At 38.9% G+C, this 22,100-nt stretch overlaps 2 protein-coding genes across 4 annotated transcripts in view; one reads left to right on the forward strand and one right to left on the reverse strand.

The window, feature by feature from the left end:
* The window catches only part of SGO1 (shugoshin 1), a 13,744-nt gene extending 9,557 nt beyond the window's left edge, over positions 1 to 4,187 (reverse strand). Inside the window, exons 1-3 of one of the 3 annotated variants that reach the window (XM_049628870.1) lie at positions 4,022 to 4,187; positions 1,785 to 1,933; positions 1,505 to 1,701 (exon numbers count right to left, since the gene is read on the reverse strand). In XM_049628870.1, the coding sequence (XP_049484827.1) occupies positions 1,505 to 1,701; positions 1,785 to 1,926 (339 nt within the window). In that variant the 5' untranslated portion in view covers positions 1,927 to 1,933; positions 4,022 to 4,187. Of the gene's footprint in view, positions 1 to 1,504; positions 1,702 to 1,784; positions 2,123 to 3,905 lie in introns of those variants that run through there. The other 2 variants (XM_049628869.1, XM_049628871.1) reach the window with 2 other exon arrangements.
* Positions 4,188 to 5,173: 986 nt separating this feature from the next.
* LOC125921653 (cytochrome c oxidase assembly protein COX18, mitochondrial-like) lies at positions 5,174 to 7,540 on the forward strand. Its single transcript, XM_049629220.1, is given in 3 exon segments — positions 5,174 to 5,194; positions 5,647 to 6,639; positions 6,641 to 7,540. Coding segments are annotated over 3 exon segments (1,119 nt in total). The 3' UTR covers positions 6,746 to 7,540.
* Positions 7,541 to 22,100: the final 14,560 nt, after the last annotated feature.

Raw genomic sequence — 22,100 nt, forward strand, 5'->3', positions numbered from 1 at the left:
AGAGGGAGAGGGAGAGGGAGAGAGAGAGAGAGAGAGAGAGAGAGAGAATCCCATGCTGGCTACCCACTGTCAGTGCAGAGCCCGACATGGGGCTCGATCCCACAAACTGAGAGATCATGACCTGAGCTGAAACCAAGAGTCAGATGCTTGACTGACTGAGCCACTCAGGCGCCCCAGCTAATAATATGTTTTAATAAATACTCAGAAAGCACTGATAAATGTCAAAAGGCCTGCAATGACAGATTTTTTCCCCCATTGTTTTTGTGATTGTCTCATTGGGTATTCATTTCTCACTATTTATATATGATTTCACCAAAAACTTTGGAAAGGGAAAAGGAACATTCAAATGTCTTTGGAGGGATTTTTTTTTTCTTACTAGTTGACTAAACAAGGAAAAGAAAAAAAATTAGGAAAGATTATATTCTGAAGGGGAAAAAATCCCAAAAAACCAAAAAGTTTTAAATAATCTAACCCTCACATAAAGGAAAATTATATTAAATCTTTTATAGCCAATTCTCTGCTATACCGTATATGTATATATTGCATATATGTATGTGTATGTACATTCTGTATATCATACACAGAAAAAAATATGGAATCACTTTCATCACTGACTCTTGCTGTCAGTGGAGAGGTGACTTTAATTCCCTTCCCGAGTCTTTACCCTTCCCCTAATCGCTATGGTCTGGCTTTCTTCTCTGGTTTCCTGGCCTAAGTGCCAACACAACTGTCTTCACTGGCACAGCAAACAGATGGCCGCCCAGGAAAAAAGTAAACTTGTTTCTGTCAACACCTGACATGCACCACTGCTTTCTCTCTCTCTGCCCCAAGCAGTTTTCCTGGGAAGAGGAAAGGAGAACCTGGCTCATCATTTCTCTCTTCTTGGGATCAATGTGCAGTGGGACACAAAGAATATCAAGCTTTCTCCACATCTGTTATATTTTGGCTGACTCTTCCATGTAACCTTGAATACAACAGAATAAGAGTAAAATATAAACAGCAAAATGTTTAGGATAGTTCTTGTTTGGGAATTAATGTATACCTTTCCTTATTTAACCAACTAGTAGGTAAAAAGGACTCTCCAAAAAACACTTAAATGCCCCCTCTCCCAAATTAAGGCAGTTCTTATAAGACCTCACTAGGTATAACACAGCTACATAGAAAAGCTAAGATTTATAGCACTGATTAAAACTTTTGGACTAGTCCGCTTCAACTACCACTTTTAGACCTTTAGCTGAGTTGCCCTATATTTGACTCACTTAGCTGAACGGTTGAAAGGACCAGCAGTGCAAAAGGCTAAACTCTTTCTTCTGTACCTTGTCTTGCTACCTGCTTTCAGAACCAAGTTATACAAGCACAAGCCTCAATCATGTATGTTTTGATCAATTCACTAATAACAGAGCTATCGGTCAGTAATGAATTTATATAACATAATTGATCTAAATTACCAATTCACTGATTTCACATTTTTTCCTAAGAAATTCAACGTTTGTAATGAAAATACCTGAGTAGTTTCTCCGGTTTGTTGTGAAGCCAGTTTTTCTTTCAATGCATGTAGCTGACATGTGAGGTAGTAACATTCTTTTCTCAGTTGTAAGATGATATCTTGGGCTTCTCTCACTTTGGATTTTTCATTTTCCAAAGCTAAAGCTAACATTCTGTTGTTGTCTTGGTAGTTTTTTAACAGTGTAGAAGAGTTGGCTGAAAGAGGATAAATTTTTTTTATTATGTATTAAATATAAGCTTAAAAAGCGAAGCAAAAGGACAACATGAAAATCTCTTACTGATTATTTGGCATGGCGCAGGTATAAAAGACTTTCGTTTGCCGATCTCTGCCAAATTTTTACTCCTTTTCTCTTTCATTCGTTTCTTTATGTCTTCAAGACTATCTTGAAAGGACTTTTTAAGGCACCTTTCCTTGGCCATCTTCTGCCTAGGAATTTAAAACAGTAAAAAGTATTTAATTTTTCTAAGAGATAATATCAAATATAAAACAAGATTGAAAACACAGGTTGTTCATAAAGAATGGATTAAATAGACTTAGTAACTGTTGAATCAGCTTAAAGAAGCTGGCTAACCTGGTAATAACTTAGATTTTGCAGCTTTTAAACCTCATTAACATTTTGGCATAATGTTATCCTCCTCAGGTACTTTACAGGGAAAATTAATAAATATGCATTTCAACCCAAAGACTCTGTAATATGCCACTTATTTATTCCTTAACAAATACCCACTGGGGGCTTGCTATATACCAGGCATTATGGGAAATACTTAATGTTATATTTTGATGTTATTATTATTTATGTTTCCTACAGACAATGTTTATGACCCGCATTTAGTGTTCACTAGACTTCCAGCATTAGTTCAGAGGTAATCTTGTATGTGGGCTTTGTTTTCCAGTTCTTCTCTACATTATTAATTTATCACATTAGGTCATTGGATAGAATTAATCAAGAAACAGTTATTCTTCCACACTCTTTTAACCCAATACTTAAGATTTGCACACACTCCCAAGACAGTCAAGGTAATCCTCAGAGGTTGAAACTATGTAGCACTATATACAATCTTAATAGGTTATTATAACAATTCTAGAACTAGAGAGAGCAGGAACTGAGGCAGAGCAACATGCCAGTTTTCTCAAAGTTATTTTTAAAACTCAGGTCTGTTAGCTCTTAGTAAATCATGAGAACAGCAAACAAGACATTAAATAACAGTTGTTCTACATACAGTTGAAAGTAGTAAAACGAGCAGTGACAGTGAAATATGCTACTGAATATATTAACACATAAATATATTTAAATCCTTCAACGCTGCAAATCAGATTTGCTTAAATATTCTGCTACTAAGCGTATCGAACTACTTTTCATGAACATCTTTTACCCTAGATTGCACTTTGCAGATCACAGAATTGCAAGAAATAATTCCTGTTTCCTACAACCATACTTACAATTTTCACTACAAAAGATACCTTCATCTGCTCTAAGCCAGTCAAATAATTTTGCTGAACCTTACGTTTTCTTGAGTATTTTCTCCAGCCCATATTTATTTTCCTCTATGCACTGTCTGGGGGTGTTCAATGTAGAACTCATTTGTTATTTTCTCTTTGACGATGTAGATACAACACATACTGGGATGTTTCCAGTAGAGCTAACACAACTCTTTTTTTTTAAAGCACTAACGTTAAGTGGGTTGTATAAAAACAGCGTATCACAATGGAAGTTTTCAAAGTTCGAACAGGAGATGTTTGACAAGTCACCCAGATTAAGCAACTGATCAAGTTAGTTTAACAACGTACCTAAAATATTTTCGTTATTACTTTTAATTAACTTAAAATCACGAAAGAAAACTGCCGTATAAGAAGTTTCCTATCTAGGCCGAAGTACAGGGGGGTGTGGTGGAGAGAACGAATGGAAACAGGTCACAGGGCGGGAAGGGTCAGTCTCTAGAGCATTCGGGTAAGGCGTCTGGATTCAGAAGAACCTGGAATATCTATCTGATCTCCGTCATAATGCTTCCATCATTCCTGCTGCTGAGGCAGCCAGGAACGACACCGACCAGTGCTAGCTTCTCCAGGCAAACCGAAGAAGCAAAACAGGACGTCAAGGGTATAGGGCTGCACAAAGAACAGCTGCCAGTTTGTGTGCCCTCACGTCAAGCCGGGCTTTAACTACTAATGCTTTTACAGATCACGGAATCTACAAAATTCTGCAAGGCAGGGGGTTCGCGTCCCCATTTACTTAACAAGAGGAAAATGGAGCCTCAGGAAGCGCATGTCGAGTGGACGAACAGAGAAAGTGTCGGGGTCAAACCGACTCCACAGCCCGAGCTTTTGGCCACCGAACTTAGAACGACAGAGAGACCCCTGAGGGCAGACGAACAGGGACCACGACACCCCAGTTCCACACCTGGAAAACCCGCGGCTTTCTCTTTCACGGAGGGGCTCGAGGAAAGTCGGGGGCGGGGGGTGTTGCCGGAAGAGGGCCGGGAGATCTTCCTCCCACAGGTACGTCCAAAACAGTACCTTGGCCACCACTTCTGCCGCAGCTGTCGCCCTCCTCCTTACATTCCAAGGTTTCGCGAAGCTGTCTGGCCGGCGTAGCCTGTGCTTCGGCCCCTCCAGGTCTAGGCCCCGTCCCCAGTCGCCCGCCGGCTAACGCCACCACATTCGAAATTCGCCGCCGCGCTCACCCATTGGCTGACTGGCAGGAGGTCACGTGAGGCGACTGCGCTGCCAGGAGTCCCGCCTCACCGGGCTGCGTCACGTGACTCACACCGAGCATCCACATCCGGGTATCTACCGTGCCCCCTCCCGAGGGGGCGGAGTCATTAGGGAGCGCCTTGACCTGTCGGTATGTTTCTGCCCAGAGTCATTGGCTTTTCGGGTTGGATCGGCTGCGATATCTCTAAGGGTGGGTATTTTAGGGCGTTCAAAAGCTTCCTGTTTCTTTAGTCTTACAGTTTCCCGTCTTTGGGATTGCACTCGAGGGCTCCCTCTTGTGAGAAGAATTTCCTTGATTGTCTGCCCGCCGAAGCGGTCGGCCGGCTGCACAGAGGCATCTTGTAGGGGACATTAAAACCAAAATAGGAAACAAATTTTGGATGAACAGGATTAGGGAAGTTGCAGATATCTGAAATATTCAGCCCCGGGTTCTTTGGCTACCTCTGGCGCTTTAACCCTCGGGAAATGGCACTAGCACACGTAAAGCTACTGATCCAGAAGTCTGGAAAATTTTCTTTATTGATATTTTATTCTCCCTTAGCCTTTCCACGTCCCGTCAATCACTGAGTCCTGTCAATTCTACCTTTTAGGTATTTTTCACGTCCAAACCCCACTATTTTCCATACCCCAATCCAGCCAAATACCTAATCTTAACTGTGAACTGTACCAGTACCTACTCTGATCGCGGACTCCACTCCCTTATGTTATTCATAGAATGATGGTTTGACAAAGCAAATATGATTGAATATGAAACTCTTAAATAGCTCCTCACTGCATTTAAGATAGAGTTCAAACTCCTAAAGGTATTTGGTTATTGAAGAACCCCATGGTTCTATGTTCCACCTCTTCTGAATTTTCTTTCATTTCCTTGTAATTCATCTTGCTGCTTTTGCCCATGCTGTTTTGTTGGTCAAGAACAGTCTTTCTTCTTTCTGAGACCAGTTAGTCTTACTCATGCCGCAGGTCATTGTAGAGGTGAATTCTTCCAGAAAGACTTATCTGTTCCCAAAGCCTCCTTAATAGTCCGATTTGTACATCCTTAGTGCTATGCATGCACTTTTCCTTTGGTACCCCTTGTGGCATTGACTTGTCATTCATTGCCTATTTGTTCAACTTGCATAAGGGTAGAACTATACATGCCTGCTTATAGTTGAATATTCAGCCTCTAATTAGCAATTTGCAGTTAGTAAATATTCATTGGGACAATAAAAGAATAAGTAAATGAAACCTAAGCAATTGTTTTCAATTTAGATATTCAGCTCATCATAAAGAATTTTTTTTTTTTTTTTTTTTTAGATAACATTTACCTCCTTCCCTTGTCTAATCCTCACCTCACGCCTTTCTGGCTTGAGTGGAAGAGATGAGAATATCTGTCTTTAGCCAACAACTTGGTCTGCAGGTGTTATGAGCCACATCACTTCCACTAGTGCTTAGTTTTCTACTCTGGGCAGTGTGGCTTACAGGTGCAGAAGCATCAAGAAGAAAGGTCAACCCAGACATGTTTTGCCGGCTTTGGCGGTAGGTGGCTGCACTGCAACTTGGGGCCAGGGGCCTGCCTCTTGTGCCAACGTCCACGGTGCCATGAATCACTCTGCTCTGCGGGTGTGGGTTGGCGGCGTCAGTCTTGGCAGTTGGCTCCGGCAGTGGCCACGTCCCTGGCAGCTGGGGCGAGGACCTGGCCACATCAGCACTGGTACAGACGCAGAGCAGGTGCTACTCCGCACGCACGCTGCCACAGGTCTGCCCTAGTGGTCCCGTGTTGTCCTAACCACCGAGGTCCTGCTGGGCGTGGTCTACACCCCCCTCCCCCGCCCCTACTACCGCACGCTTACTGGCACTACGTCCTGGCCAAGGTGGAAAATTTGCAGCCAGAGATAAAAAGCATTGCAAGGCATCTTAACCAAGAAGGTGCAGTTAGTGCAGATCAGTTGAGGTGGTCCAAAAGAGTTGCCAGGCCAACTTACCTAAAGAATACGGGGAGGCTGGTTTCAGAGCTGTATGTTCGGGATAACTGCCACCCTCTCAAAGCCACTGTGTTGGTCTGGATTCGGTTTCCAATGTGGATCTTCATGTCTGTTGCTCTTTGGAATTTTAGCACAGGGGCAACACATTCAGATGTAGGTTTTTCTATTCAGGAACAGTTACCTACTAGTGGGGTCCTGTGGTTTCCTGACCTCACTGCACTGGATTCCTCTTGGATTCTGCTTATCTCTGTTGGTGTCATCAGTTTATTAATAATGGAGATTTTTGCTCTGCAAAAAATTGAAATGACTCATTTTCAGATGTATATTACGTGCTTTGTTCGTGTGGTATCAGTGTTGATGATTCCAATTGCTGCAACACTACCTTCATCAATTGTCGTCTACTGCTTATGTTCCAGATTCATGGGCCTTTCACAGAATTTGTTGTTGCATTCTCCTAGGTTTTTGCCAACTTTGCCAAATACCGTTGACCAAGTCAGATTCAGACACGCCTTGTAAGGACCTCTTTGCCGCCTTTTATGCTAAGTTTATTTCAAGAGAATGACATGCTTTCCAGGAATTTTGGAACAATTCCAAGTGTCACTATCTAATATTTAGGTTTAGAAATTCAGATGTGATTTAATTTGTCTTTATTTAAAATCATGAATTGTGGGGGCGCCTGGGTGGCTCAGTCGGTTAAGCGTCTGACTTCGGCTCCGGTCACGATCTCGCGGTCCCTGAATTCGAGCCCTGCGTCGGGCTCTGTGCTGACCGCTCAGAGCCTGGAGCCTCTTTCAGATTCTGTGTCTCCCTCTCTCTCTGACCCTCCCCGTTCATGCTCTGTCTCTCTCTGTCTCAAAAATAAATAAACGTTAAAAAACAAAAAATAAAAATAAAAAAAATAAAATCATGAATTGTGTGAAGTACTGTGGGTTAAATTATAATCCAAATATATTTGACAAATCTTTTAAGTGCTAGAAATGTATGTTTAATTGCATCCTAAAAATACAAAAGTGAATCAAAGTGTCCAGTTCTGTTTATAAAATTATAATTTCCTAGAGGTGCCAGAACTTTGGAAAACAGGGTTAGATGCTGAATGATGCCAGATTATACTGACCAATCTCATACTTTGAAGTTTTATCAAGTAAGAGAATCCAGTGAGGTGATTCTTAAAATTTTTGAGGTGTGGAGGATCATAGACCCATTTGTACATCTATTAAAGCTCTAGTTTTCTTTTCAGAAAAATCCTAGGACTCACAACATGGGGGCCTTTTCTGATGACTCCCTTCATCCACCCTACGGCTTTCTGGTAATTCCTGGTTGAGAATTGTTATTCTAATAGAACACATATTCTAATGGATTATGAGTTAATATGTGACTTGAGATAAGAATGGACTAGGGGCGCCTGGGTGGCTCAGTCGCAAGCGTCCAACTTCTGCTCAGGTCACGATCTCGTGGTCTGTGAGTTTGAGCCCCGCGTCCGGCTCTGGGCTGATGGCTCGGAGCGTGGAGCCTGCTGCCCATTCTGTGTCTCCCTCTCTCTCTGCCCCGCTCCCGTTCATGCTCTGTCTCTCTCTGTCTCAAAAATAAATAAACGTTAAAAAAAAAATTAAAAAAAAGAATGGACTGGAGATACATGCAGTAGAGTAGTCCATGGAAGAAAGTACCTAATATGGTAGGGGATGTTGCCTTTCAACCCTCCTCTGAAAGAATACAAAATGGGTACATTCTAGGCTGAAGAAGTCTAGAATAGAATACAGCACTAAGTACTGCTACAGCCCAAAGTGGAAAATCTTAAGCATTGTTTGTTTAGTCAAAGGAAGAAAACTGGAAGGGTAACTAACTGCCTCTTACAGAGGTGATTTTATAAACTTCTTTACTTGGAAGGATTAAGTACCCAAAGGGTTTAAACTATGGTAGATGTTTAATATAGGAAACAATAACAGGTAATATAAGTTGTGGATCCAGTTGTTTGCTTGTTTGAATTGAAAAGATGATAAAACTAATTGTGGTTGGGATATTTATGAATACGTTTGACAGTCATTGGAGAAGATTAAAGAGAAGAAAAAAGGGTTAGAGATTTTTAAAATTTTCTTATTGCTTGAGGCCAGAGGGTATGAATTGGAAAGTGAGAGCAGGGCTGCTTCATGAACACGCGACCTATGCTCAGAAAGGCCTTGCACTCGGTTTAATGCTCTGCTTTTGCCATCTTGAAGTGCTTAATAATTTGTTTTTGCACTTGTGACTTGTAAGTGAAGTCTGATGAGACAATAGAACAGGCACGTGAACAAATGAGATAACGCGCACTTTGTGTGTCCATTTGTGTCTCTTGCTGCCCCAATTGCCATATCGTCATCAGGATGCCCACTAAATGGCTTCTGTGACACACTTTATACTTGGGGCTCCATGCTCAGTAGGCCTTCATCCTGGTATAGTGCTCTGCTGTCATCTTTAAATTCTTAACAATTAAAAAACATTTTTAATTCTAGTATAGTTAACATACGGTGTTATATTAGTTTTGGGTATAAGTATGGCAATTGAACAATTCTATATATTACTTAGGGCTCATCATAATAAGCATACTTTTTTTTTTTAATTTTTTTTTTTGAGAAAGAGTGAGTGTGTGTGCATATGCCAGCTTTGGAGGTGGGGAGGGCAGAGAGAGCAGGGGACAGAGGATCTGAAGTGGGCTGTGTGCTGACAGCCTAGAGAGCCCAATGGGGACTCAGACTCCCAAACCGCAAGATCATGACCTGAGCAGAAGTCAGACTTTTAACCGACTGAGCCACCCAGGAGCTGGGTAAATGTACTCTTAATCCCCTTCACTCATTTCACCCATATCCCCACCCACCTCCCCTCTGGCAACCATCAGTTCGCTTTCTATAGTGTAGAGTCTGTTTCTTGGTTTCTCTTTTTCTTTGTTTGTTTTGTTTGTTTGTTTTGTTTCTTAAATTCCACATAGGAGTGAAATCATATGGTATTTGTCTTTCTCTGACTGGCTTATTTCACTTAGCATTACACTCTCTAGATCCTCCCATGTTGATGCAGATGGCAAGATTTCATTCTTTGCTCATGGCTGAGTAATATTACACACACACACACACACACACACACGTCTTCTTTATCCATTCATCTATAGATGGACACTTGGATTGCTTCCATAATTTGGCTGTTGTAAATAATGCTGCAATAATCATGGGGATGCATATATCTTTTCAAATAAGTGTTTTTGTATTCTTGGGGACTTACTGGATCATATGGTAGTTCTATTTTTAATTTTTTGAGGAATCTCTATACTGTTTTCCACAGTGGCTACGCCAGTTTGCCTTCCCACTAACAGTGCACAGGGGTTCCATTTTCTCCACATCCTTTTTCTTTTTTTTAATGCTTTTATTTATTTTTGAGAGAGACAGAGACAGAGACAGAGAACAAGTGGGGGAGGAGCAGAGAGACAGGGAGACACAGAATTTGAAGCAGGCTCCAGGCTCTGAGCTGTCAGCACAGAGCCTGACGTTGGGCTGGAACCCATGAATCGTAAGATCATGGCCCGAACCGAAGTCAGATGCTTAACCAACTGAGCCACCCAGGTGCCCCTCTCCACATCCTTGCCAAGACTTGTTGTTTCTTGAGTTTTAGACATTAGCTCTCTGACAGGTATAAGGTGATATCTCATTGTGGTTTTGATTTTTACTTCCCTGATAATGAATGATGTTGAACATTTTTTTATTGTGTTTGTTGACCATCTGTGTGTCTTTGGAGAAATGTCTATTCATGCCTTCTGCCCATGGTTTAATTGTGTTATTATTCTTATTCTTATTTTGGTATTGAATTGTATAAGTTCTTTATATATTTTGGATAGTAACCCTTTATCTGATATGCCATTTGTAAATATCTTGTCCCATTCAGTAAGCTGTCTTTTAGTTTTGTTGACTGTTTCCTTCACTGTGCAGAAGCTTTGTATTTTGATGTAGTCCCAATAGTATATTTTTGCTTTTCTTTTCCTTGCCTCCGGAGACCTATCCAAATTTTTAAAAAATGATTCCAAGGGAATTTCAGGGAGCTTGGGGTTTGGGTGGGGAGATGATTTAGGTTGGAGCCATGGGGGAGGGAAAGAAGGAGTGGGGACTTTTTTTTTTTTAATTTTATTTGTTTTGAGAGAGAGAGAGAGCATGGGTGAGGGGCATAGAGAGAGAATCCCAAGCAGGCTGCACACTATCAGTGCAGAGCCCAATGAGGGGTTGAACGCACTAACTGTGAGATCATGACCTGAGCTGAAATCAAGAGTTGGACACTCAACCAACTAAGCCATACAGGCACCCCTGTTGCTACGGCTCCTGTCAGAGAAATTATTGCCTATGTTCTCTTGTAGGATTTTTATGGTTTCAGGTCTCATGTTTAGGTCCTTAATCAATTTTATTTTATTTATTTTAAAAAATTAAAAAAATAATAATAAATAAAAAAATTTTTTTTGAAGTTTTATTTATTTTTGAGAGAGAGTGTGAGTTGGGGAGAGACAGAGAGAGAGGGAGACACAGAATCCGAAGCAGGCTCCAGGCTCTGACCTGTCAGCACAGAGCCCAATGTGGGGCTCAAACTCACAGACTGTGAGATCATGACCTGAGCCGAAGTCAGACGCTTAACCAACTGAGCCACCCAGGTGCCCCTAGATCCTTAATCAATTTTAGCTTATATTTGTGTATGGTGTAAGAAAGTGGTCCAGTTTTCATTCTTTTGAATATAGCTGTCCACTTTTCCTAACATCATTTGTTGAAGAGACTTTTTTTTTTTTCCCATTGCATATTCTTGACTCCTTTGTCAAAGATTAATTAACCATATTATAGTGGGGTTATTTCTTGGCTATTTCTTTGTTTGAAATTCTTAACGATTTTATCTTTGAACTTCTATATTCACTTTGGGTCTCACTGAACTTTCATGCTTCTTAGCCGAAAGAGACTTTTAAAAACGTAATCTGAGATTGCTTCTTATCAGTTTTAAGAATAACTAAAGTTAATTATATGGAGCCAATGAAGCCCCTTGGATATTAGCAAATCTTTAACTGAAATATCATATTTTAAAACATGCATAAAATCACTGTTCTTGCTGCACTTGTGTAAATAACCAGGCCAAATTTAATAAGACTAGACCTTTTTCACAAACAAATCAGTGTTACCAAAATTATCTTTGGTAAAAATAGAGTGGCTACAGACAGAAAAATTGTGTTTTAGTAGAGAACTGTAGTATGCCCATTACAGATCTAGTCCTGTTCATTGTCTTTTGAGGTTTTGTTATTAACCTGTAAGCTGTATTGAACACAGAATGACAATGGTGTCTATGAAACATGACTGAAGAACATTACTACTTTCTAACAACTTACACTAAAAATGATGATATAGAAGGAAAAAGATAGGACAAGCCAAAATTCTTTTTCTTTTCAGTCCATCTCATTAGTGGAAGGTAGAAAATGTTGGTAGAATGTGCACATTTAAAGAACTAAAAACAGTTCAGTGAGTCTTGTGCAGCTTTTCTACTGTTCTGGTAAGAATGAAATACATATGCATGCAAGAGCTCTGAGATATGAATGATGTGATTTTGGTGATTGTGCACATTCAAGTTAAATGTTTGCATCTAAAACTAGCATTGTATGATATAAAGATGAATGGTACAATTCATGCTAATGTTTGAAATTTAAAATTTGCTTTTACTGAGAATGACTTTAAATGTCAGATGAATAAAACACAATGATGAATTGAGAGAGATATGGAAGAAAGGGAAAAACTTTATATTTTTGTATCTTTCCTGGCACATTTGTCTTGCATTTTGAAGAAGGGCCTCACACATTTTCATTTTGCATTGGCCCACACAAATTATGTAGCTGGCCTTCAGCAAGGTCTTGAAGGTTCTGACTTTGGAAGGTACCTTGTCCCTTCTCATTTTGAGAATGATCAAACTTTAGATTGAGTCTGTTTTATAGGGCCTTGAAGAATAGAAATGGCTGAGCTTGGGGTGTCTGATCCACCAAAGAGACAAAATATCACCAGAGTAGAAGTATAGATAACTTTTGTACATTTCAGAGTGGCTTAGTTCTTCTTTTTCTAGGTCCTTGATGTGTAAAGTTAATTATTTAAGATCTTTCTTCTTTTCATGATGAATCAAACTAGCTCACTATGACTCCACAATGTGTAAAGTTAATTCTTTAAGATCTTTCTTCTTTTCTTCCCCTTTTACAATTTTTTTTAAGTTTTATTTATTTATTTTTGAGAGAGGGAGAGCATGAGCAGGGTAGAGGTAGAAAGGGAGGTAGAGAGAGGATCCCAAGCACGCTCCATCCTGTCAGCATGGAGCCTGATGTGTCTCAAACCCATGAAGCATAAGATCATGCCCCGGGCTGAAATCAAGAGTTGGTCACTTAACCGACTGAGCAACTCAGGCGCTCCTTCCCTTTTTAAAATGCAGACATTTATTGCCACAAACTTTCCTCTTAGCACTGCTTTTGTTGAGTCCCATAAATTTTGGTATGTTGTATTTCCATTATTGTGTGTTTCAAGATGTTTTTTGATCTCCTTTTTTTTAAAAAAAATTTTTTTTTTCTATTTTTAAGTAATCTTTACACCCAACATGGGACTCTGATTTACAATACCAATATCAAAGGTCACATGCTCTACCAACTGAGCCAGCCAGGTGCCCTGATTTCCCTTTTGAGTTCATTTTTGACCCATTGGTTGTTTAGGAGTGCGTTGTTTAATTTTTACATATTTGTGAATTTTCCAGTTTTCCTCCTATTAGTGATTTCTAGTTTCATACCATTGTGGTTGGAGAAGATACAGGGTATGACTTCAGTCTTTGTAAATTTGCTAAGACTTGATATGTGATCTAAGAAATGATCTATTCTGGAGAATGTTCCATATGTGCTTGAGAAGAATGAGTGTTATGCTATTGGATAGAATGTTCTGTATATGTCTATTAGGTCCATCTGGTCTAAAGTGTGGTTGAAGTCCCATGTTTCCTTGATTTTTCTATCTGGATTATTATCTTTTGTTGAAAGTGTGGCATTAAATTCCCCTCCTATTTTTGTATTGTTGCCTATTGTTCCCTTTAATGTATTAGTATTTGCTGAATATATTTAGGTATTCCAATATTGGATATGTGTATATTTATAAGTATTATGTCCTCTTAATGAATTGACATCTTTCCATTATATAATGACCTTTTTATCTCTTGTTATAGTTTTTGCTTACAGTCTATTTTGTCTGAATTAAGTATAGCTACTTCATTTGGTTTCTGTTTGGAAAATATTTTTCTATCCCTTTACTTTGTCACATATGCAAATTCTACCTTCTTAAAATATGTTTAATGGGATAATGATTGGTTAGAATTATCTAGAGCTTCTTGATTTTTGTTTTCATTAATGTTGTTATACTTGTAAAAATCCATGGTAGGAGCACACTTAAAACAATTTGAGGGGTGCCTGGATGGTCATGATCTCACAGTTCATGAGTTCGAGCCCTGCATCAGGCTCTGCCTTAACAGCATGGAGCCTGTTTGGGATTCTCCCTCTCCCTGTCTCTCTCTGCTCCTCCCCCACTTTCTCTCTCTCTCTCTCTCTCTCTCTCTCTCTCTCTCTCTCTCACACACACACACACACACACACACACACACACAAAATAAATAAACATTAAAAAAACCCCAATTTGTGGGGCACCTGGGTTGCTCAGCCAGTTAAGTGTCTGACTTTGGCTAAGGTCATAATCTCATGGTTGGTGGGCTCAAGCCCGGTGTCGGGCTCTGTACTGACAGCTCAGAGCCTGGATCCTGCTTTGGATTCTGCCTCCCTCTCTCTCTGCCCCTCCCCTGTTCATGTTCTTTCTCTCTCTGTCTCAAACATTTTAAAAAATGCAATTTAAAAAACAAACAGGGGCACCTGGGTGGCTCAGTTGGTTAAGTGTCCGACTTTGGCTCAGGTCATGATCTCACTGCTTGTGAGTTCGAGTCCCGCATTGGGCTCTGTGCTGATAGCTCGGAGCCTGGAGCCTGCTTCAGATTCTGTTTCCATCTCTCTTCCCCTCCCCTGCTTGCATGTGTGTGCTCGCTCTCTCTCTCTCTCTCTCTCTCTGTCTCTAAAATATAAAAAACAAACAAAAAACCCAATTTGAGACATGTAGTAACTGTCATGATAGAAAGTGGTTATTTCCCTTATTTCTTTTTTGAAGTATGTTATTCCTTCAAATATTGGGAATTACTTACAGTCTGAGTATTTGTTTTCTTCCCAAATTGTTATGTTTGAAATCTTTATGCCCAATGGGATGTTAGGAGGTGGGGTCTTTGGGAGTACTTAGGGCAGGAAGGCAGAGCCCTCATGAATGGGATTAGTGCTCTTACAAAAGAGATCCCACAGAGCTTCCTAGCCCCTTCCACTCTGTGAGGACACAGGGAGAAGTCACCTGCTGTGAACCAAGGAACCCTCACTAAAAACTGAATCTGCCAGCACCATGATCCTGGACTTCTCAGCCTCAGGAGCTGTGGGAAGTAAACTTCTGTTGTTTATAAGCCATCAGGACAGTGATATTTTGTTAGAGCAGCCCAAACAGAATAACGGACTTATTAAGTGAAGTAATTTATAGCATATTGATGGTATTCTATAAATAAAAAGGTATTCATAAGGCTTAATTTAGTTGGGAGAACAAGGTATACACCTGTGTAAAGTTACATAACAATGATGTAATAATAATAATAGTTAAGGATGCTAATGATCTAAGATAGTAAGGGAATGAGTATTGCTAAATGGGAGTGAGAAAATGAATATTATTAACTGAAGGAATTGAAGCAATGGAGTGACTTTAAGATTTCATTCATTCACAGAACAAATGTATTTTTAAACACTCAGGCAGAGACTGCTCTTGCCTACCTGATATCCCTTCTTCTCTCTTAATAATAGAACCACTATATTATTGGAGTAGCAATGTGTACAGCTATAATGAACATTTCAAACCTCCCTTTTGCAGGAATATCTAATAAGTGTAGAAGTCCTGGGGCACCTCAGTGGCTCAGTCAGTTAAGTGTCTGACTTCAGCTCAGGTCATGATCTCACAGTTTGTGAGTTCGAGCCCTGCATCAGGCTCTGTCCTAACAGCTCAGAGCCTGGAAACTGCTTCACATTCTTCAGATTCTGTGTCTTCCTCTCTCTCTGCCCCTGCCCTGCTTGTGCTTTTTCTATCTTACAAAAATAAATAAACATTAAAAAAAAAAAAAAGAGTGGAAGTCCTTATATAGGGAACTAGGTAAGTTTCATGACATATTTTCTTAAGCTTCTAGCTTAAGAAGAGTCTAATCCTAAAGCAAGTATAGCAAAAATGGTTTCATCTTTCATGTCACATTACATCATCATAATTACTTATTTCAATGTCTCTCCTAAAATGTATAAGCTGTATGATGACAGAGCTGTGTCTGTCTTGTTTTATATTGGATCCCAGAAGAGGCACAGAGTAAATAAATCTTTGTTTGCATGCATGAACAAATGAGGCAATGACTGTCAACTTTGTGTTAAGAAGGATTCTGAGTTAGCATTATACTCAGGTGAAATAATGTCCTTGTCAATTTGTTATTAATGTCATAGGTGTGTCATGGGGAGGGGATATGCACCTGCCAGACATGGGTCATTTTCATTAAAGCTTTATGTTATAAACACAAATCACTAATGTTATGCTATTTTTATGGCTAAGTTTGCTTTTGTGTTATGTGTTGATGTAGTGAACTAGTAAGCACCTATAGATCAGTAAAACAGTTGTGTTAAAGGGATAATAAGAATGTTGAAATTGAATTAAAATTAGTTTGTTTTGTTTGATCTCCTTCAAGTTATAGATTTTGGAGGGTATATGATTTACTGAAAGTCTCACAGTTTCTTGAAGTGGTTTCTTGTATTTCCCTCCAACAAGTGTTCATGCCTCACCTTATTAACAACCTCACCTAATTTAGCCACCCATTACAGAGATGCATGGCTCATTATTCTAGAGCAAAGGAGGGATAAAAAGAACAATCACAGAGATTATTTCAAAACTGCATGCAAAGTCCTGAAACTGTGAAATTTCAGCTGCTACCTTCTTCCAGTGCCCTCTCACTCCAATTTTTAGGTGAAACTAAACAAAGATTAAAATTCTGCTACAGTTTTCCTTCTCATTAAAAAAAAAACAACTTTATGAATCATACACACTGAACTCTATTCGTTGTGACTAGAAACATGTTTATTCAACATTCATTTCTCTTATACAAATATTCTCAAGTGTCTACCTTTGACACTCTATTTTGACACATTTCTGTTTATCCTTGGAAATCTTAATTCCATTTGATTATGTAATTTTATAATTTCTTTCATAAACAACTTTCTTCAGAAAACCCCCAAACAAACAGCATCTTTGTTGGGTGTACAAGGGCTGAAGGACTAGACTGGAAATGTGCATTGAGAGAAGGTAAGTTTTGCCTTAAGACAGTACTATGTATCAGAGTAAAAGGGGGCTGATATCTGAGAAAGAGGCCAATGGTAAAAGAGGTACGGTAACTAGAATGCAGTTTCTAGAATAGTCTAGAGATGTCCACATACTTGTAAAACTCCAAGCTAATTATTTCTTAGACTATATCTATGGCAGTCCTGTTATATTAGCATGTATAGTTCCATATGAAATGTATCAGCTTCTTGTGCAACGTGAAACAATGGGAAAAAATTCCAATTTACTATTATTCCAGCATTCTTATCCTTTAAATATTATTTTGCTCAAATAGAAAGGTAATGTTTATTAATAGCATCAGATTTTTTCATGATTTAGTATGGAGTTATAATAAAGAGAAAATATGGTTAGTTCTAGGCACCTGTAAATTTTACTAGTAAATTACCTCAGCTGCAGAACATTAAATAGTGAATTATTCCATCTAACAGTGGTTGGCTAAGTTTGCCAGATTGGGAGAATGGAAATGTGCACTGAGGGAAGATAAATTTTACCTTACGTAAGAGACAGATTGGGATGGTCAGATACTGAAACTCTTTCACTGAGGAACTGGGTAAAAATACGGAGGTGTGGGCCTTATCCTGCCTCGACAAGCCTGGGCCTTTCTCAGCTGTATTTGTTCTCCAGGTGATTCTGATGTTCATCAGACTTTTATGTGCATATAAATCACCTGGAAATCTTGTTAAAATGCAGATTCTGATTCACTAGACGTGAGGCTGAGCCCGAGATTCTGTATTTCTAACAAGCTCCCAGGTGTTGCTGATGCTGCTGGTCTGTGGGGCACATTTGGAGTAGCAGAACTCTAAGACAGTGCTTCTCTGTCAGCACAGAGCCCGACGCGGGGCTCGAACTCACAGACCGTGAGATCATGACCTGAGCCGAAGTTGGCCGCTTAACCGACTGAGCCACCCAGGCACCCCAAGATTTCTTGATTTGGTAAGCAGATAGATGGAGTAACGCTCAGGCACTAGGGATTTTTAAACACTTCCAGGTGATTCTAATATACAGTCAAATCTGAGAACCATTGTAGTGAATGCCCAATTCTAGAACAACCGGCCTCCTTTGGCCACCCACCCTCATGACCCCTTAGGTTCTAAACCTCATTCTGGAGAGTGACCTATCATTCCATCTCTACCTGGGAACAGATCTATTCCATTTGAAAGTAAGTAGAAGACACAGTGCTTCTACTGCTAAGAAACCTTACATGTCTTTCCTAGGAATAAAGGACATTCTCTTAACACAGTCTCAGTACAACGATCAAAACCGGAACATTCTACATTGATAGAACACTATTTCCTAATCTTGGATCTGTATTCAAATTTCATCAATTGTTGCAATAATGTTTTTGTGTAGCTATATTTTTTCTCAGGTTCATGATCTAGAATTACTTTGTTAGTTTGCTCAAGATTCAGTTTGATTCTAACTCCTTTGCTACAATATGCTAGGGCAAGTTGGCCAGGTTCAATTCCCTTTAGTTAGTTGTCTCTTGCCTTTTAAAACAGAGCTTTTTCTGTGTTGGTATACCAGCTTGCCATCGAGGTCTTCACACATACAAAGGTCACAAATAAATTTGCTCTAACTTTCATTCCAGCCTACATTTACTCCTGTAATAAGTATCTTGGATTGCAGACATGACTCTTCATCCAGTGCCGTGAAATAGATGGGCCTCACCTATTTGCTTCTCAAGTAGCCCATCTTACAAAAGGTAAAAAAGGTAAACTTCTGGACACCAAAAGCATGATCTACAAAAGGAAAAAATGATAAATTGTATCTTATGAAAATGAAAAATTTTTCTTGATGTGTGAAAGGCCCTGTTAAGAGGATAAAAAGACAAGTTACTGACTGGGAGAAAATGTTTGCAAACTACCTGTAGTAGGCTGAATAATGGGTACTTACACATATCGAGTCCAATCCCTGGAACTTGTAAATGTTATTTGGAAAAAGGGTTTTTTTTTTCCTTTAAAACTTTTATTAGTTAATATTTTCAAAATAGATGGGCTGTGACAAGGGGTCTTTGCAGATGTAGTTAAGCTAAAGATTTTGAGATAAGGATATTATTTTTCAGTTACCCAGGTGGGCCCTAAATGCCATCACAAGAATCTTTGTAAGAGAAAGGCAGAGGGTGATTTGACAAATACATAGTGAAAGAAAGGTGATGTGAAGATGGAGGTAAAGGGTGGAGAGATGCAGCCACCAGGCAAACACACAGAGAAGGCGATGTGAAGACTGAGCAGAGACAGAGAGAGGTGACCGTAGTTTAGGAATGCTGACAGCTACTAGACGCTGGAAGAAGCAAAGAAGGCTTTTCTTCCAGAGGTAGTACAACCCTGCTGATACCCTGGTTTTGGACTTCTAGCCTCTAGAACTGGGGAGAATACATTTCTGTTGTCTTAAGACACCCTCTGGGCGGTGATCTGTTACAGTAGCCATAGGAAAATAATACAACACCTATCCAACAAAGGACTACTATCTTGAATATATAAAGAACATCAAAACTCAACAGTGAAAAACAACCCAATTGGAAAATAACCAAAAGACGTGCACAGACCTTTCACTGAAGATGATAAACAGATGGCAGTAAAGCACATGAAAAGATGTTTAACAGGATGAGTCATCAAGGAAACGCAAATTAAATCCACAATGAGATTTCAACTACACACCTATCAGAATGATTACAATAAAAAATAAAAAATAATGACAACACCAAATTCTGGTGAGGGTGCGGAGAAACTGGATCATTGATACATTGCTAGTGGGAATGTAAAATGATACATCCATTCTGGAAAAAAGTTAGGCAGGTTCTCAAAAAACTAATAATGTGATTATCCTATAATCCAGCTATTGCACTCTTGGGTGTTTTCCCCCCAAAGAAATGAAAACTTACGTTTACACAAAAAATTGTACATAAATATTCATAAGAAGCTTTATTTTTAGCAGCCCAAACCTGGAATCATTGCAGATGTCCTTCTTCAACAGGTAATAAACAAATTGTGGTACATCCATACCAGTGTAACAAAAAAGAATGTTGATACATGCAACAACTTGGATGACGCTCCAAAGAATTATGTCAAGGGGAAAAAGTCAAATCCAAAAGATTACGTATTGCATGATTCCATTTATGTAACAGTTTGGAAGTGACAAAATTTTAGAATTGTCCCTGAATAGAAATAGGGATGGGGAGGTTTAGGAAGAAGGTACGTATGCTTATAAAAGTGCAACATGAAGGATACTTGAGATTTACCTTTTTTTCCCCTAACCTTTAAGAACTAAATAAGTGCTTTATTGAGTTATAAAGTTATTGAAAGTGTACAAATTTTTTTAGTGTGTTCACAAGTATTTGCAACCATTCTCACAATCAATTTTAGAGTATTTTCATCATTCCAAAGAGAAACCCAGTAACTACGAGAAGTCATTCATTTTTCCCTAATCCCCTCCCTCAACCCCAGGCAATCTTTAATCTATTGTCTGTCTCCATATATTTGCCTATTTTGCATATTTCATATAAACAGAATCATATGTGGTCTTTTGTGACTATCTTCTCTCACTTAGCATAATGATTTCAAAGTTCACCTACGACATAGCACATACGCATTCTTTATTCCTTTATATTGCTGAATAATCTGCTATTGTATAGATATGCCACATTTTATTTATCTGTTCATATGTTGGTTTTAGGTCCTTCCTGCTTTTTGGCTATTATGAGTAATTCTACTGTGGACATTTGTGTAAAATTTTGTGTGTGGGCATATATTTCTATTTCTCTCGGATATATACCTAAGAGTATAATTGCTGGGTCATATGGTAACTTCACATTTACCCATTTGAGGATCTGCTAGCCTGCTTTTCAAAGCAGCTGTACCATTTTACAATCCACTCGCAGAATATGAGGGTGGAGATTTATCTACATCCTCATCCACACTTGTTATTACCTTTCTCTTTGATTCCAGTCATCCTAGTGGGGGTGATGTGGTATCTCATTTACTTTTGATTTGCATTTCTCTGATATGCTAATGATACCGAGCATTTTTTCATGTGTTTATTGGCCACTTGTATATCTTCTTTGGAGAAATGTCCATTGAGATAATTTGTTCATTATACAGATTTGGCTATTTGTTTCTATTTTTGACTTGTGAGTGTTCTTTAAGTTCTCTATAAATTTTAGATACAAATCTTGTTATCTGATATATGATTTCTAAAAATTTCCTCCTGCTATGTTGGTTGTCTTTTCACTTTCTTAATAGTATACATTGAAGCACAAATATTTTTAATCTTGATAAAGGCGAATTTATCTTTATTTTCTCTTGCTTGTGCTTTTGTGGTCATATCTAAGAAACCATTGCCTAATCCAAGGTCACAAAGATTTACACCAGTGTTTTCTTCTAAGAGTTTTATAGTTTTAGTTCTTCTATTATGGTTAGGTACCTGTGGATTATCTTGACTGTGGTGGATACATAAACCTACACAGGTAATAATAAAGAATTTAATACACATACATGCACCTACACACACAACAATGAGTATAAGTAAAACTGAAGAACTCCTATTAAGATTGGTGGATTGTGTCAATGTCAATATCTTGGATGTGATATTATACTACAGTTTTGCAAAATGTTACTGTTAGGGTAACATGAGCAAAGTGATCTATGTATCATTTCTTAGAACTACACATGAATCTAAAATTATCTCGATAAAAAGTTCAATTAAAAATAATAATCTTTAGAAATTGCTATTTTTCTTTTTCTTGTCCAGTTAGTGGTAGTCATTTTTTTTTCTTTTGCATCGAGGAAAGGGCAACATAATAGGCAAAGATTGCCAGGTGAATTAAGAGTATAATGTGGGTCTGGGTAATTCTTGTCTTTAAGCAATAGACATGTAATAGTTTTAGTGTTAATTTTACATACAGTTGTGTTTCTTTTTTTTTTTTTTTTTAATGTTTATTTATTTTTGAGACAGAGACACAGCATGAATGGGGGAGGGGCAGAGAGAGAGGGAAACACAGAATCGGAAGCAGGTTCCAGGCTCTGAGCCATCAGCCCAGAGCCCGACGCGGGGCTCGAACTCGCGGACCGCGAGATCGTGACCTGAGCCGAAGTCGGACGCTTAACCGACTGAGCCACCCAGGCGCCCTACAGTTGTGTTTCAACATGTAGTACTGATTTTTATTTCCACCAAATGCCTGATAATAATGGCATAGGTAAGTGAAATTTTGCCAAATAGAAATAATTTTAAGTACCAATACTTTCTAAAAAGTATCTATATGTTGGAATATATCATACTTAACACATAAGTAAATAAAAGCACAGGTTACCTAATTACCTCTTGAAATTTTAAAATTAAATCTTCTCTGAAAATTTTATTTTTGCTAAGCTTTAATCTTTTTTTTTCTTAAAGAACAACTGTTAATAGGCAATTCGCTGTTGTATTGAA

Source organism: Panthera uncia, chromosome C2 (genome assembly GCF_023721935.1).
Source record: "Panthera uncia isolate 11264 chromosome C2, Puncia_PCG_1.0, whole genome shotgun sequence".
Lineage (NCBI taxonomy): Eukaryota > Metazoa > Chordata > Mammalia > Carnivora > Felidae > Panthera > Panthera uncia.